At 35.7% G+C, this 16,928-nt stretch overlaps 1 protein-coding gene across 1 annotated transcript in view; it reads left to right on the plus strand.

Annotated features, from left to right (window-relative positions):
• Positions 1-16,928, plus strand: part of SKAP2 (src kinase associated phosphoprotein 2) — a 118,449-nt gene that overhangs the window by 70,231 nt on the left and 31,290 nt on the right. The window contains exons 5-9 of the mRNA XM_084204745.1: positions 130-207; positions 932-1,015; positions 9,456-9,580; positions 10,447-10,510; positions 10,897-11,001. Coding sequence (XP_084060871.1) covers positions 130-207; positions 932-1,015; positions 9,456-9,580; positions 10,447-10,510; positions 10,897-11,001 — 456 coding nt within the window. The remainder of the gene's footprint in view (positions 1-129; positions 208-931; positions 1,016-9,455; positions 9,581-10,446; positions 10,511-10,896; positions 11,002-16,928) is intronic.

The following is a 16,928-nucleotide window of genomic DNA, read 5'->3' on the forward strand; positions in this document are numbered from 1 at the left end:
CATAATAGTTACTAGAATTTTTTTTCAGTAGCTCTTGCATACTGAGAGTGTAAAATCCATAATTTTATTAATGCTTCTATAGCAGTTTTCTTGAAAAGCAGTGCTTTACAGAATTTGTTTTTCTTTCAGGGAATCAGTTTCCTCCTATTGCAGCTCAGGATCTTCAGTTTGTTCTGAAGGCTGGATACCTGGAGAAACGTAGAAAAGGTAAGTCTAGCTATCTTTGTGAAAGCTAGTGCATCTTTAATGTATTGGAAGTCTATATGTCTGTATTTGATTTGTCATGTTATACACATGAACAACTTTATACAGGAGTGATAAATAAAATGAGAAGAAGCTGAAATGTTGAAGCACTATTATGCAAAAGAAGCATAGCACATAATTGCTCCTATACTATTGAAAGAAAATCCTACTTATTTACTAACAAAGTCATGCTGTGAAAGTCCAGTCAGCCATAATTCAGAGACTTTCAGATAATTTTGAAGAAAACATTTGGAACGTATGTACAAGTACCATATGTTGACTTCATGTTTCAGTGAGCATCAAGATTTATTTTCCTTCAAGAGGGCAAATATTGATCTCAGCTTTGGTTCAGTCAATATTTACCTTGATTCAATAAATCTTATATTGTCACTTTAATACCCACTTAATGCTGCGATAACTCTAGGAAATATTTAGGAAGTTGTTCATTATTTCCTTATATTTAATGTTACACATGACTTCCCTCTTTGTGATTTCAAATTCTTATTTGTTTTCTTACCATCAATTTTTATTTCTAATTTGCTTCTCAGTGCCATGCATTTCCTTAGTTTCCTTTCCTTAGTGTCTTTTCCTAGCTCCTCCTCCCTCTTACCTCAGCCTTGAAAAGAAGTAACACATTTTTGTTCAATAATGGCATAAACCGATGTAACACATGTTGTATTAATTTCAGACCACAGTTTTCTTGGCTTTGAATGGCAGAAGCGTTGGTGTGCTATCAGCAAGACAGTCTTCTATTACTATGGGAGCGACAAAGGTACTTATAACAATTATGAAAACAATGATGTTTTAATGCACAAAAGGACATGAAATATTTATTTATTTATTTGAGTTGGAAGCTGTGAATCAAAGGTAATTTTAAGAAATGGAATGAAACTTTTAAAAGAAAGTGCTTTTCTTTTAAAAAATTCTTGAACAGTGCTGGGAATTTTAAACATGTGTAAATATTCGTCAGAACCTGTCAGGCAGGGAAACTGAGGAAAAAAATTAAGTTTCTTTAAAAGCTACTTTGTTTGCTAATAACAGCTGGCTGTTCAGTTTGATAATATGCTGGTACTCAACTGTTTTACGAGATAAAAAAATGTTCTTTCTCTCCAAATGGGATGTTAATTTGAAAACATTCTCTAGTAATTATACCTTCTGAGTTCCTTAGAGATGGTTCTATCCAGGAAAATATTAATCTAAAAGCTGCATAGTAGAGTTCTTTGTTTCTTTTAAAATAGTTTATGCTCTGGAAAAGCTAGAAATTAAGTAATGTATTTAACTGAAGTCAGCAGTGGAAATTAAAGCAAACTTCTGAAGATGACTTTTAAATTTAAATGGCCAGTTTGGAAAGAATCTGGCATAAATGTTGTAATAGTACTTTGAATTTTTGAAATTGACAGTCAAATAAAGCATATTTAAATTCTGTGCCATGTGCATTTGATGTTTAAGGATAAATGAATACATTATTATATCTGAGTAAATTTTAAAGTACAATAATGTCTTCCTCCTACCCCCAAAAAAAATTCCAGGGCAAACATTCCATTGAAGTTTTTTTTTTTCTTCTTTTTTGTTTGTCTTTTTATTTTTGAGATTATTGCAGGTAGTTATTATGTCGGCTTTTTTTATTCAAAGACTAACATAATTTGCTCCAGTTTGTTTCATTCCTTGTTATACTGACTCATTTAAGCTTGCCCTCTCTTTAAAAACACAAGAAATAAAAGAGTCTAATTATCAGTCCAGTTTTCATTTTGCTAGTTTCCCATCATGTCCTCTTTTCAGTTTTGCTAGCATGTCTGCTAAATGTTGCTTTTTCTTCTATATTCTGTTCTTGGGATTTACAGGTTGATCAGGCTTCACAAACATGAAAAATCTTTGTTCAAAAATTTTGAGGATATGTGGCATGACACTGATTTAGATTTGTCAGTGCTGATTGATTTATTTCTCTGGGAAATGACCATGTGCTGTTTGCTTCTCTGTATATATAGTTATACATTGCCTAGTAATTTAAAAATGGAATTTTTTTTTTTCAGAAGATATTGCTAGTTTATAAAGATTATTCTTGATTATAAAATCTTTGTATTTTTGTCAGGTTTTTTTAGAAAATAAAAGGCTTTTTTTTCTTAAACATTCTATTCCTTTTGGCTGTACTAATGATTATTTATGCTTTCTTAGCATATGGTCTTTGTATTAAGGCAATCTGGTCTTTGTCCTTTTTCTTTTTTTTTTTTTCTTCTTTTGCAACAACCTGATTACCAAGTCTGTGTTGCAATTTTTAATACCTGTATTGAAAGTTAAGATCCATGGAAATACATTCCCTAGCACTCAGAAGGTTGGTGTTATGCTAGGAATTGACTGTCATATTTTGTGGGATCTCTTTCATTTATGAATCTATAGAGACCTTTTTTTTGGGTAATGCATTTAGAGCTTTTGTAGGCTGCAGGTCCTCCTATCCATAACCTAATGATGTGGAAGGGGCACATGGTCCACTGGAACTGCATTGAATCACAGAATCATTTAGGTTGGAAAAGACCTCTAAGATCATCGAGTCCAACCATTAACACAGCACTGCCAGGCCCACCACTAAACCCTGTCCTAAGTGCCACATTTACTTGTGTAGTAAATACCTCCAGGGATGGTGGCTCCACCACTTCCCTGCGCAGCCTCTTCATGACAACTCCTTCAGTGAAAAAAAAAAGCCTAATACCCAATCCAAACCTTCTCTGGTGCAGTTGAGGCTATTTCTGCTTGTACTATCACTTGTTACTTGGAAGAAGAGACTCACCCCCACCTCATTACAACTTCCTTTCATATAGCTGTAGAGAGCATGGCATGGTTAGACTCCAAACAGTAATTAATGTAATTCATGGAGGAAGCAAACAAATCAGATGCATGAATTTCTGCCCTACCTCCATTGGATTGGTGCTTGTAGTGCAGAAAAACTAGTTATGCATGGTGTAGTGACTTAGTCTTGTAATATGGGATGACAAAGTCACTCCTGAACTTGCCTTTGAATAAAAAAAGATTTTTCTAGACTGGTCAGAGGTACTGTGATCGTATATAAAAGTGCCTGTTGCAGTGCAGAGGCAACTCACTGTCATTGAGCAGAAACTGGACACTGGCCATGGCAGGCTAGCATGCTGTTAAAAGTGAGCTGTCACCTTAATGGTTGTGAGGGTACATGCTGCAGTTCATCACGCTGTTCAGCTGCAGAGTGTCAGCATGGATGAGGTGTGTGATGAGGCAGTCCTGAGCAGCTCTGGCATTTACTCACTGCAACTGTTTTCACTCCCACTGTTGTGGTCAGCAGTGGTACCTGCTGTAGTATGCTGTTGTGCTGGGGGCCTCCTTCTTTTACTGTGACTCTTGATGAAGATAACTTGGACTGTGTAGAAGTTCAGAGTGTGTTCTTACCAACTGTAGATCAGCACTGAAGTGTGTGTTTGGTGGCTTTGTGCAAATTGTGAACCTGGTTTCAAAATGACGAGGATTCCACACGTACTCAGTCCTGCTGCCTGCGTCACTTTAAGTGGGCGATGGGCTGCTAGTGCCTCTGTGTTGGGGGATGTGATGCTGAGAGGCAACAGGGATTTCTGCATTCATCTTGGCTTGTTTTGAATTGTGTCTGTTTTTAAAACCAGACCATAGGTGATTAATCTGTGAAAGCTATTTTGTGTCTGATGTGTCTTTTGTTGACCAAAGTTTGATTTTCACACTAAAGTACCAGTGGAAATGTAACTGAGTGGTTAATAGGAGGCTATAGGATGCCTTTTTATTATTTGTATAGATTCATTGTTTCCAAAGCAGTTTTAGTTCTTCTAACTAAACTTCTCTCCATTTTGCATTGGGAAAGCAGGAAGTATGGAAGTGTATAAAGCTCACAAACATGTAAGGAAGAGTTTTTGAATCATTTAAGGAGTAAATTGGGTAGTGAGACAATGTAATTTATCCCAGCGATATAGACTAAGTGAATCATCTGCATTTTTTTCTCTTGATCACTGATAAATGGAGTAGATGGAGAAACAAGGCTTAAAGGTTTGAGCTAATCACATGTCAGAAATAGGTGTTGTGGGAAGCACGTGTGTATTTATGCCTGTGCTGCAGCATCAGTTGCCACCACATGGCCCACAACATTGCAGAGGACTGTGTTCAAATGTCAGAGCTGGGTGGGATTTTGTGAAGCTTGCCTGGTGCTCCTTTCCATAGTCTTTCCTTCCATAAATCTTTTATAGTCCTCTCTTTTCTTTTCTTCCATGCAGTTGCACCCTTAATTGAGTACCCTGGTTCCCTATCATTTTTCTATATGATCTCTGGCTGTTCCTGTGTCCTCAGACACCAAGATGGTATGGATAACCTTTCAGACCTCAAAGTGCCTGTGAATAAGGAAAGTTAATTTGTTGCTTTACAAATGATTGAATTAATAGCTTCATTACTTCTTTCTCACTAGGCCACAATGTTATATGCCCTTCTGTCTCAGCAAACTGGAGAGATCAGCTAAATGTTTAGCAAGACAGTAATTGATAACATTATGGTAATTTTTCCTCTGCTAATGGGCACTAAAAATTTATTTTCATTTTTATAACTTGAAAATGGTATCTGCCTGCCCGCCAGTAATATGATGTTGAAGAGGGGTATAATTCAGAGGCTTTTAGAAAAGTCCGAGTTTATTTTTTTTTTCTTCCCAATTTCTTTAGTTTTAACATGGACATGATAGTTTTGGATTTCTCTGAATAATAAGATAGTGATGACTAGGCCAGTGGTAAACTACTTCTATTTGGGCAGAAAAGGGAATTATGCATGCTCAATGGGACTTTCTTGTAGCAGGGTGATGGCAATCAAAGGCATCTATCTAATATGTACTAGGTCTTTTGCTGCGAGACTGTTAAATTCAGACCTCAAGACTCACACTTGTTGTTAATAATGTGTTATTTAAAGAATAACTACTGGGTATAAGCAAACAGAATATAAACAATTCAGTGCCCTAAATCACTTCCACCATTCCTTAATTATTTTACAATTTCAATTTCTCAGAGGACTAGATTAAAGGAAAAAAGAAGGAAAAAAGGTTGATTACATTTCAGATCTGCTGTCCTAAAGGGAAGAACTTCTGTGCATGCATTTGTCCAAAAGCTGGAAAAGGAATTACCATTTTGGAGATACTTGCACTGAGCTATTTTTTGATAGCAGACATCCTGCACATGGAAAAGTATGTGAAACTACATTTAGCATGAAGCCATGTAAACTGTAAAATCTTGCAGGCTCCTAATTTCAAGATGAAGAGAGTTAAATTATAGATTCTAATAGTATCTATAAATACTTTATCACTCTCTGAAATCTTTCTGTTTCCCTTTGTTCCTTATGTCTTTCTCTGTAACTTCATTCCTTTCTACTATCCCAGTCCTCTCTGTTCTTCAGAATGCACTAATTCTTTTTACATGTGCTAATAATATGAGCACATCGCCTTAGGCCTCAAATTTACAACCCAGTAATTTCAAGATCTCATTGAAGGTTTACCCTTCTTTGTTTTAAATGTTCCCATGGACTTAGTTACGCAAGGTTACTTCAAAACGCTTTTTCTCTGCTTCCCTTGCGCTTTTTCTCTGCTTCCCTTGAGACTCTCTTTACCCAATATAATATTGGCCCTGTTTCTGTTAACAAATTTAACTCTTTTTAGGATGAATGAAGTTTATATGTGAGAGAAATTTTTAAAGGCTTTCAAATTTTATTCAGATCTGAATTTTCTCCATGTTAAATATAGACCACCCCCCATATTTATTTCTCTTAAATTTCTGTGTACTAACTTAGGGGTTGGGTTTTTTTTTTTTTTAATACTTACTGCCTGACTCTCCCCTCTGCTATACTTTTATATGATTTTAAATTCCTGTTGCAAAATGATCTACACAGACCCAGATTTATTTTTTCTGTTCTGTGCCTGACATGGGAACCAGGGAGAGAGGAGGTTGAGCAGATGAGAGCAAAGGACAGCTTATGCTGAAATGAGATTTGGCTTCATTATGGAACAAATCATACTTCATGATGTTCACAGTCCTTTTTAGTTTTACAAGACTGAATTACACTTTTTGCATTTCTGTTTTACGTTTTTCTGGGACAAATTAAGGGTTTTCTGTCGTTGAATTGGAACAATATTTTTTTCTTGAGAAAATAACACACAGTTATTCAGAGAGGTGTGTTCCATCAGCATATGTTTCCCTAGTTCTTCCTAAATATGCTGTTGTATTCCTGCCTAAGCAAAACTCTGGCTCTGATTTGGGAGTTCAAATGAAAATTAAATATCTGTAATGTGAATGTGTTTCTTGAAGCTACTGTTGACTCCCGCTATAAAAACTATCAGTATCTAATTTTAAGTCTCCAATTAAAATCTTTAAGTCTTCAAAGCTTTTAAATATCAGAAACTGTTTAATTCTCCCTAAAGCACAGTCTTCAGAAAATATTTCTGATATAAACAATTTAACTGACAATGTGAAAGTTCACAGGAGTTGCTGTGGCCTTAACTTCACAAAGCATCTTGAAACCAAAAGCCCAGGTCTGTGTAAACCCATTTAGCTGCAAGCCTGTGCCAAACGGTGACATCGTGATTGTTGAGTCTGAGGATCCCAGGATGGCTCTGCCTTCAAGCCTGCACCTCACTGCTCTGCCTGGCCAAGCAGCTACTGTGGTACAGGCGATGGTCTGATCCTTTTCAGTTGCTCTCCAGTCCTAATTGAAAAGGTGTATTCTGCAAGAGCAAATGGCATTTGGAGACCTCTTGTTTGTCACGATCAGAGCAGGCATCTGAGCTATAGCTGGCCTGTGTTCTGCCATTCTGTATTTCTGGAGCCATTTCTCAGGACATACCGGGTCTTATCTCTGGCTTGCTGCCATAGTGAGTGTGAATTCATCGAGTCTTCCAACTTTAACAGGTTCTGAGTCAGGGCTGTGAAGTACCTCATTGTCCTAGAATTTCCTCATCTGCACCACACTGGACTTTATTCAGAGGTTACTGCTAAGACAATTGGAAGTAAAGGCAGCAATGCTAAGTCTAGTCTATTGCTATAATGATCATTGAAAGACTATAATAGCAAAGGATGGATGTATATAAATATTTGGTGGTGTATACAGGTAATTTGCATTAGCACTGAAATAGTGTGTTCAGAGAGATATGACAAGAACAGTATAAACAGAAAAACAATCAAATGGGATATGGATGTCATGCACCATACCCTTCCAAAGTACAGCATCTTTGTGGTTTAACTGCAATGTTCTTTAAAAGAACGAGTACCAGTGCAAAGATCATTCAAGATTAGCTCTGTAAAAGTGTATTACCATAAAAGGAATCATCCATGTCACAGAGAAGCAGTCTCAGAAATAATCCAAGAGAGTAAATTTGAATACTTGCCTCATTTTTATCTTGACAAAATGTTTTTACCTTTTGAACCTGGTATTTGTTTATTCTGCCTGCATACTCCTATCTTCTAGGGTTTTGATAAACCTCCAGCATGGGAGAGTGAGAAATTAATGTGTTTCACTTCATCTTCTCCCTGAGGTCACAAGGGAGGGAACAATAACAGTCCTAGGCAGAAATGAATTTCATTAAAAGGAACCTAGTTAACCTATTGCAAGCTACTATTTCTAATATCTACCTGGGTGTGATTTCATGAATTTTGCATGTATGTGCTGTTTGAAATAGAGGTGGAGGATTGAACAAATAGAAAATACTAGTACTATATTATTAGTACTTATTTAAGGCAGAATAAAACTTACTGTGGGGGAAGGGACTAGAAGTGAAAATAGAATGGTGCCCCAGATTTTCTCCTATAATTGTGTTATTGTGTATTTGCTTGCCCTGGGTGAGAGTTCATAAAAAGGTGGAAGAACAGAGAATATGTGTCTATGGGCATATAAGATTAGTAGAAAGAGTATTTGACTGGTGACTGCCCTTATGTCCATGTATGTTCACATTGCTTTGTTAGCCAATTTTTAACCTTGCAGGAGTGGAAACAGATTTTCTTTCCCATTAAATTCCCAGAAATATGATGAAAATTTGTTGAAAATGATACTTTTCCTATTTTATCTACTGTGGAAATTTTCTCCTTTTGTTGACAAGCATAAGCAATGGATATGCAATTTGCACCTAAGTTCTATGCAGCAATGCTTAAAGTATTTGCTGCTGTGCTTGGTGCTTACTGTTAATTAATGCTTTTCTCTTCTGTGTTAAAAAAAACCCACAATAAATGGCTTTTTTTTGGTATGCAACTACCAACTGTTCTTTGTTTGCCTGTGCAAAAAGTGAAATACGATGCCAGTCTTCACCCGAATGCTGCACTGTGATCTGCAGAAATTGCAAAACTTAATTACTCTTACATTTTTGGTTTGTTTTTAATATTAGCCAAAATATGCCAGAGCACATAAAATCTGATGTAGAATTTGGTTTGAAGGGCTCAAAAGGAGTGCACAGGTGCCACTTGCACAACATGCAGTGTATTTAAAGTCAGATCTGTTGTAAGTGATACTTTTATAAACCAGAACCTTTGAAAAGTAGAATTGTCTTTAAAACAACCACATGGCTGTACCTAATAAACTGTGGTAGGGCTCAGTACTTTTATTAGCTAATTAAACATTTGCTGTTTTGAGAGGAATGCTTTTGGAATGAACACAGATGCCCACACCTGAATTTATAACAAAATTCATTCTGTATTTTTGCCATGTTGAAAGGAGGCACATCTGGGAGTGGGAGAATGTGAAAAGCAGCTTTTTCAATTGCTTAAAAAAGAAGCTTGAAGTTTATTTTTTGAGTGAAGTGGTTAGTTTAGGAGGGAGCTCAGCAAGTTCTGAGCTAGACAGGTTTTCCCATTGGTTTACTGAACCTGAAAGAGACACTGATTTATAGGAAACGTGTCTTGCAAGTTCCAGTTCTTGGCTTTCCCTAGATACAAGTGTCATAACACGCACTTCTTACTAAATAAGACCACCATCTGCAAACATCCCCCCGTGGAATTCCTTAGGCATCCTACCGAAAAAATGTACTTTTGGGTACATCTTCCCTTAAAATAAAGCTTTATCTCCAGAAGCATCACTTAATCATTTTGCTAAAAACCTATGTGTTCTTTGTAAAATTCATGAAATAGAAAACAAAATCTGAATAAACGATAACCTGCTGAGCCACTTACATTCACTGTTGTAAATGAAGCTCTAACTTTGTTTTTTATCTCCAACAGACAAACAACAGAAAGGTGAATTTGCCTTAGAGGGCTACACCATCAGAATGAATAATAGCCTTCGGAAGGATGCGAAGAAAGATTGTTGTTTTGAAATCTCTGCTCCAGATAAGCGCATTTATCAGGTTGGACTTTTTTATGTTGACTTGAAATTTAATTGACAAAGCTGTTACAATTCCAGTTACCGAATTAACATTTCAGTGAAACAACTGTCACTGATATCTTAATGAAAAAAGGAAAAAAAATCTGATTAAACGTATGTATGTACATGTTCAAATATTATCTTTTTGGTCAAGAGCAAGGAAATCTATCATCTTTATCTAGTGGTCATTTCAATATTACCATTTTAATATCTATTGTATAGTGTGTATATGGGATTTCTTGGATGAATTAAATAGTAAAAAAAAGTTAAAATATGTATCAGTGTTAAATACATATTGTATTGGTCATGGCTTTTCAAGGAAAACCTACAAAAAGGCACATATCAGCTGTGCAATTCAGAGATCTATCAGCCAGACATCAATATGGAATGTAAGTTTAATAAGTTTTAAATATCTGAGATTGCGGTTGAAAGCCAGTTAATTAAGCTGTCAGGTAGTGTGTTGGAGTCTGACAAGAACATTTTTAAGAAAACTGTACCCAGCAGTCTAAAGAAATTCATGGGTGTCTTCTAATTGTCAAGGGCAAATTTTGTTCATCAGTTCTGGCTTTGACATTGATGAAGAGAAGCAGCTTTTTTCTGCACAGCTGCCAGCTGCTGATCAGAGTTTCAAATCCATCATCCTCTCCTTCAATTACGTAAATTTGTCAAAATTAGCTGTACATTATAAGAAGCATCCTTGCAAGAAAAGTACCAGAAGACATGAAAAGAATTGCTAATGGTTTCTTGAGGAAGTGACGGGAATGTTACATTCCCTCTTTTTTATTGCTAATGAAATTGTAGTTGTGTTTTTGACATTACTGCTAGTAGTTATTAATAAGCATTTAATAGTTTACAGCTGCCACTCCCAAGGAAGCAGAGGAATGGGTACAGCAAGTCAAATTTGTAATTCAAGGTAAGCCAGCCAGTAGAGCAGTTGCCTTTATTGCCAATACTGCTTAGTGACAGTCGTTCTGTCCATTTACTTATCTGTAATGTTAGTACCTGTAGGATTCCCACATGTCCAGCAGCAAGTCCTAATTTTCAATTGTATTACAGCTTTTATGTGACTTTTCTCCAAGATTTTTGCTTTTCTCCCAGAATACTATTTAGCTTGAAAACTCTCCCTTATACAAGCTCCTTCATATAAACTCTTTCTTACCCCTTGAACAGTGTAAAAAAAAAAGAAGCAGAATGTACTGGAAAAACCAGGTCATGGAAGAATTGTTTTCATTTTGCATAAATTTCTGCTTAGGAATTCTTTTCCACTAGATGTTAACTTTTTAAACCACTGTTACATAGATACGGGATCTAATGCTATTCCTGAGGAGGAGGAAGAGGAATATGATGATGTTGGACAAGCGAACAGTGAACTGATAGATGATAGCATTTATGAAGAAGTTAAAGGTATTGTTGAATTCTTTCTAACTGTGTGACTTGTGATCATTTTGTCTTCTCTACTTCTAGTTTGATGACTCTGAGTGGCTTGAAAGAAGTGAGTTAAGTAGCATGACAAATAAGGTACTTTTAGATTTCAGATTTTGCTATGACGTTGAAAAAAATGTCTTCAGTTCTGAGTGAGAACAGTTTTCTTTAGCAGGGGCATCAAAATAGCACAGAATGTGCAAAAATGAACTCAGGGGACCTTCAGCTCATTAACATTTTCTAGTATGCAATTTTTTTTAATTAAAAAATTGAAAATCCTTACAGCTTTTTCCAGGAACATGCCCATTATTTTTTTTCTTTATTCATTCTGGCATTTGTATTGAGCAGAACTTCTCTATCGTTCCAAATGTTACCAGTTTCTGCCTAATACATGGTATTACAATCCTGCAAGAAAGCAATGTGTTTGTTTGAAAAGGCTCTGGAAATGAACTGCAAGGAAAGCAACATGAGTGTTGACAATGTTCTGTTTCATGTTTTCCAGCATGGCTGTGATGATAGAGAAACTTTTTCCTGTGGATTTTCCAGTGTGGTCGAATGATTATGCCTTTAAATGTCCAACTGTATCTGTCAGATGCCTAAACAAAAGAAAAAGAGCTTGGCAAATGTTCTTGATTGTAGACATTCTAGTACTAGGAGAAAAGTTGCTGTTCTTTATTAAATTTTAAGAAGCTGTGAAAAAAAAATCAAATTTTCATTTAACATTAGTTAACAAGTGATACAACAATTAATAATCACTTTGTATGAAAGAGAGTTCTATGCCCCTTGCTGTTTGGAGCACTGCAATTATCAGCAATAATCTGAGAGGAAAATTTAGTTGTTTCATGTGATGCATACTGACTTTCTGGATCTATTAGAATTTCCTGACCGCTGGAGAAAAGAACATTTTACACTTTGTCTTGATTTTCAACTTAAGGTCATTTCAGTGAATAAATGATGAAAAAACAAGTGTCTCATGAAAATGAGTATCATAAAATGATAAGATATTAATTAATATATCTTTAGGAGCTGTTTTTTTGGTTGTTCCATATCTTTGAATTGTACCTAGATTACTTCAACAAAGAATGTATGTTCTGCTGAAGTGACATGCAGCGTGTCATGCGGAAAAACTCTCTGCATGGAATATAAAAACTACATTACTGGGCTTAATTTTATATCTGCAAGATACAGCCAAACCTTATTACACGGCTTTTTGGATGCTGAGGTTCTTACAGAAAGAGGTCTAGTATGCTTGCTTATGGTTTTGTTAAAGAAGCTTTACATATATCCCAGGATAAATTACTCGTTTTTGAGCTTCAGTTACCTTATCTGTTCATTTGAATGTCAGATAATAGGTAGATCTGGAGCAGTAACACATAAAATACTAGGAGAGGGCATTGGTTAATATAGACTTTGAGTTCTTTGCTTTGAGCTCTGTCTTCAGTGAATTGCTGCCTTGGTGTGATTCTGTAGGAATTTAAAGTATTTTCACTTACATCCCATTTTTATGACAGTTTCCTGGGAGCTGTTATCTCCTAATGTGGCTAATAAACCTGAAATGTAAAAACATCACAAAGATGGGGTAGTTCAAGAAATTTAGTTTCAGTTTTTAGGTAATTTATTTCCCTGTGATCTTGGAGCGTGCTTCATTTTCATATTATCAAGTAAAGATTATCTTCCTTTATCTCATGCTTTTCCCATCTCATCTACTTGAATAGTGAACTTCTCAGGAAAGACCATTTTACTTCTTAGAGTGGAGCTTTTAGTTTTGACTCTGATGTGTTGACATAATTAAGTAAAAATAAAGCACAAGTTTGCAATAGGTTTTAGGTGATTATTTAGTCCTTTTATCTCACATAAATGTGCTTTAATAATCATATGCTTATATGGAATTACAGACTTATGACTGAGGCCTTAGAGCAGTCCTTTTCTTCTTAATTCCTATCATATTGAAGCGTGTTAGATGAAATGCTGGTTGACAAACCTCACAGGAGTAGGCCTTCTTTGTTTCTTGTGTAGCTGTTCATCTAAGCTTGATGGTAAAAGAGTACATTCCAGTTTGGTTCATCTCCTTTAATTAGACCTGATTGGTTGCATTTAATTACACTTGGCTTTTTCCTTTCTGTTTTCCCAGGTAAGTGAACTACACTTTCTTCCTTTCATGGTCAAAGGTGGAGCATCATTATCCCTGCTGTTACCTGGCATAATAATACAAAACAAATTAGAAATCTGAAATGCATGTTAAAAGAACAGAAAAAAATTATTTGTACAGCTGGAAAGCCATGCTAAGCTCTGGAATGCAGAAGGCAAACATGCTAGATCCTTCTGAAGAGGGAGAAGAAATTAATCTCTACTTTGTTTTTATCCTCAAAGCATATTCATGTTAGAGGATTCTAATCCTCTGTTTTCACAGATCCACTAGCTTTATAAATTTTGTATTTCAGGTGCACGCCTCATTGTGCTGTGTTATCACTTATTTGGTTATAATTTGCATTTTCTCAAGAAAGTAAAATTTTGCATTTCTGTGGTTTTCCAGTGTTTTTATGCAGCATTTCAGAATAAGATTAAGCCAGTTCAGCTGATAATATTTAGTTTGGTATTTGAATAAAGAGTTTTTGGATTAAAAAAAGCATATTGAAATTTTTGCATGGTTTTGAAAATTGGGAAATTTTGAGAACTGTGGCAGTAATCAGGACTCACACTGTATTCTCTAGCTATCTCATTGCTTAGCCATTTTTTTTCTCCTGCTTGTGACAGGAGACAGTGTAGATGAATTTTCCTGGCAGAAGCTGGATAGGTTCAAACCAGTATCCAGAATGCCAACAGACTATTTAGCCTAAAGCACAGATTTCAGTGGTATATACCATGTACTGTCTGCTGGCAGGTTGATACTTGGGAGGGGTACAAAGAGATGTAGAAAATTTAATCTTTTGATCTGTTAAGTCACTTTCTTCTTTAATAGCCCATACAAATTCATATTTACCATGGAAGGATAATTTTCATGGTTCTCAGTATTAGTCAGTGTTTTGCTGTGGTTTTTCAGGTAAAGTAAAAAAAAACCATCAGAACTTTCAAAGAATTCCCAACTTGTAAAACTTCCCTTGGAAGATTCTTCAGGAAAAGAAATCTTTATACTGTCTTCAGCAAACTAGGCTTTAGTCTTTTTGGTTTTTAAAAAAATCATGAAGGAAAACTTGGTTCAGCAAAATGTAAAATTTTGTTAGTAAAGGACCATTTTTCTTAATTAGCTATAGTCACTAATTAGTCTTAATTAGCTTAGTCACTATATATAATTTTGCAGTCCACAGCTGAATGTTACGAGCTATAACATAGCTTCTGAAACTGTAGTATTAAATAACTCTGTGTTCTGGGTGGAGCTAAATTGATGCGTAGAGTTTCTAGCTTAGTGGGATTTTAAACAATGGAGTTGTCCTTGTCATAAAACAGAACATGTGCCAGCTTTAAAGTTGTTCCCATCTGTTACAGCCCTTGAAGAAAGAATTTTTTTATTAACTTGAGGTTTCAGTGGCATAGTTTTAAGGGCCTTTAGTATTGTCTTCTGTGGTTTCACATCTGTGTGAAGCACATACCCAAAACTGCAATGCCAACTACTGCCTTCCTCCTTAATCCTGTCTTCAAACTCAGCTCAGTTTGTGTACCATCTACCACACTCTGGCCCAGTAGGAAAAAAAGGTGTTAATCTAAGCTAACATCTTAATTTCCAATTTTGTGTTGGCTTTATTCTTTTCTTCTCTTTCTCCTCACAAACTTGCATTATAGCAGTACTTTCTATGGTATGTAATATAATTTCCATTACAATGATTCTAAAGATAAGTTTTGATTCTTATTATGGTGGTGCTTATTTGTTGCATGGAGATAAAAATCCCTTACAGAGCCCTTACAGAGCAGATAAGGTTGTAAATCCTGAAATACTGAAATGTGACACATGACTGGCACTGGGGCTTTGTGTCATCTCTTCTTAGCCTGCCCATAACACAGAGAACTTTCAGGTGAGAAAGAGGTAAGGATGGTGAGATTCAGTGCTGTGGTGATCTCCAGCCAATACAACTTGTTCTTAGTTTTTGGTAAATTAAACTTCAGGATTGATTCAGTCTCTGATTGAAGAGACTGAATCACCACAGGATGATGGGAATGGAAAACTGGTATTTGTCTTTTGATTCCTGTTATCAATCCTCTGCCAAACTGTTTGGTCAAACCCAGGTTTCTGGGCAATAATTCTGTTTTGCAGTGTAGTTGGAAGCTTAGGGAGGGAAATTCTGTAACTATGGCAAAGCTCAGGGAAAGGAAAGAAATGCCTTAACTTTCATGCAATAAGAAGTGTGCTGAGCAAAGAAACACTTCAATTTGTTTACTTATTTTAAACAAAGCATTTTAAATAGTTAAAAAACGATATTGATGTTGTTTCAGAACATTTCTGACATTTAATATGAAGGTAGAGAATGGACATCCTGTTTCTTACTTATGATTGTCTCTTTAAGCAGCATTCATGGTTTATTTTTTTCTAACAGTAAACTGCTGCAATTAGGCAGCATAACAATACCATTTTCATCCTTTCTTCTTGCTGGACTGCTACAGTTTTGAAGAAGAAAATTTTTGGACGATGTTGTACACTTTTCATGAGCATGAGGGTGGGGGAGGGAAAAGAACATGTTCTCCAATTTACCTCTTCTTTGAAAGAAGGAAGTAATGATTATGTAGTGGAGTTTAAGTTTCATCTGTCAGTCATGAACACTCATGGCATATACTTGCTTTCTCAAGATATAATGTCATATATATTGACTTCTTGGCACTGGAAGTGAAGATTTCACAGCACTGTGTTAATGAAAATTCTTTTTCAGGACACCTTTGTTTCTTACAGCACAGTCACGTGGGCCAAAACAGAGCGTTTGGTGCCAAGCAGTCCCAGGTGTGCATTACATCTGTACAATCAGTTCCTAAAACCAAAAGGCTTAAATAAACTGTTAATTGGTCCTTGCAAACCAGAGGAGTAGGTTCAAGTCAGCAGAGACACGGATGATTTTGGAGTCTGAGATGTTACCTGTGATCATTGCTGCTAAGTCATTATATTACATATCTTGGCATATGGTCCAAATTCCTCGCGGTTTTTATTGCTTGCCTTCAGTAGTTAGGGAATTCTTTAGTTCTCATCCAGAAGTTATATATAATGCTGATATGCTGTCATTTTTTTTTCCACAGAAAGAATTCTAAGTGCTTTTAATTAGCAAATGATTTCAAAGTATAAGTAGGGTCAGGAATAACTGAAGTTGAAAAGACTTGTGTGTAAGATTATTTGAGGACAGTACTAAAGATAAGTTTTCAAAGTAATTTCTGAAAGTTTTTTTGAATAATTTCCATAAAAACACCTTTCAGATTCAAGAACACAGCAATGGACATTTTTTCTTTAAAACAGTGAGGATTCTGCAATATTTTTTTTCCAAAAATTGAATCTCAGAGTTCTTAAGAAGTATTTTTCACTTGTTTAGCCAATATATCATTGTATAAATGGAATATTTTTGCATATACTTTCTTGCTGATAGGTGAAGTACCAGAATAAGGACAAGGGGGTGCTACAGGGTGCTTTCTCAGCTGTAATTCAAAAGCAATTAAAGTAATACAAGAGTAGTGAAAAGCAGATGTGAACTATAATTAGTGTAGAGAGTAATAAAGGAAGAAATTTAATTTTTAGGTCCAAGACGTGTTGTTTTGTTGTCTTGATCACTGGGATTTGGAATCTGCTAAGTGTCAGACATGGAAATGATTGAAAAACAATCTCTTTTAACTGGATATTGTTGAATCCCAGCAGCTTTGATGAAATGGAGCCATGTCAGAATTCTGTCGCTCTGGGTTTTGAGGCAATACTCTTATGGGATTTATACTTGCCTTGAAGTTAT

Source organism: Fringilla coelebs (assembly GCF_963513975.1).
Source record: "Fringilla coelebs genome assembly, chromosome: 1".
Classification (NCBI taxonomy): domain Eukaryota; kingdom Metazoa; phylum Chordata; class Aves; order Passeriformes; family Fringillidae; genus Fringilla; species Fringilla coelebs.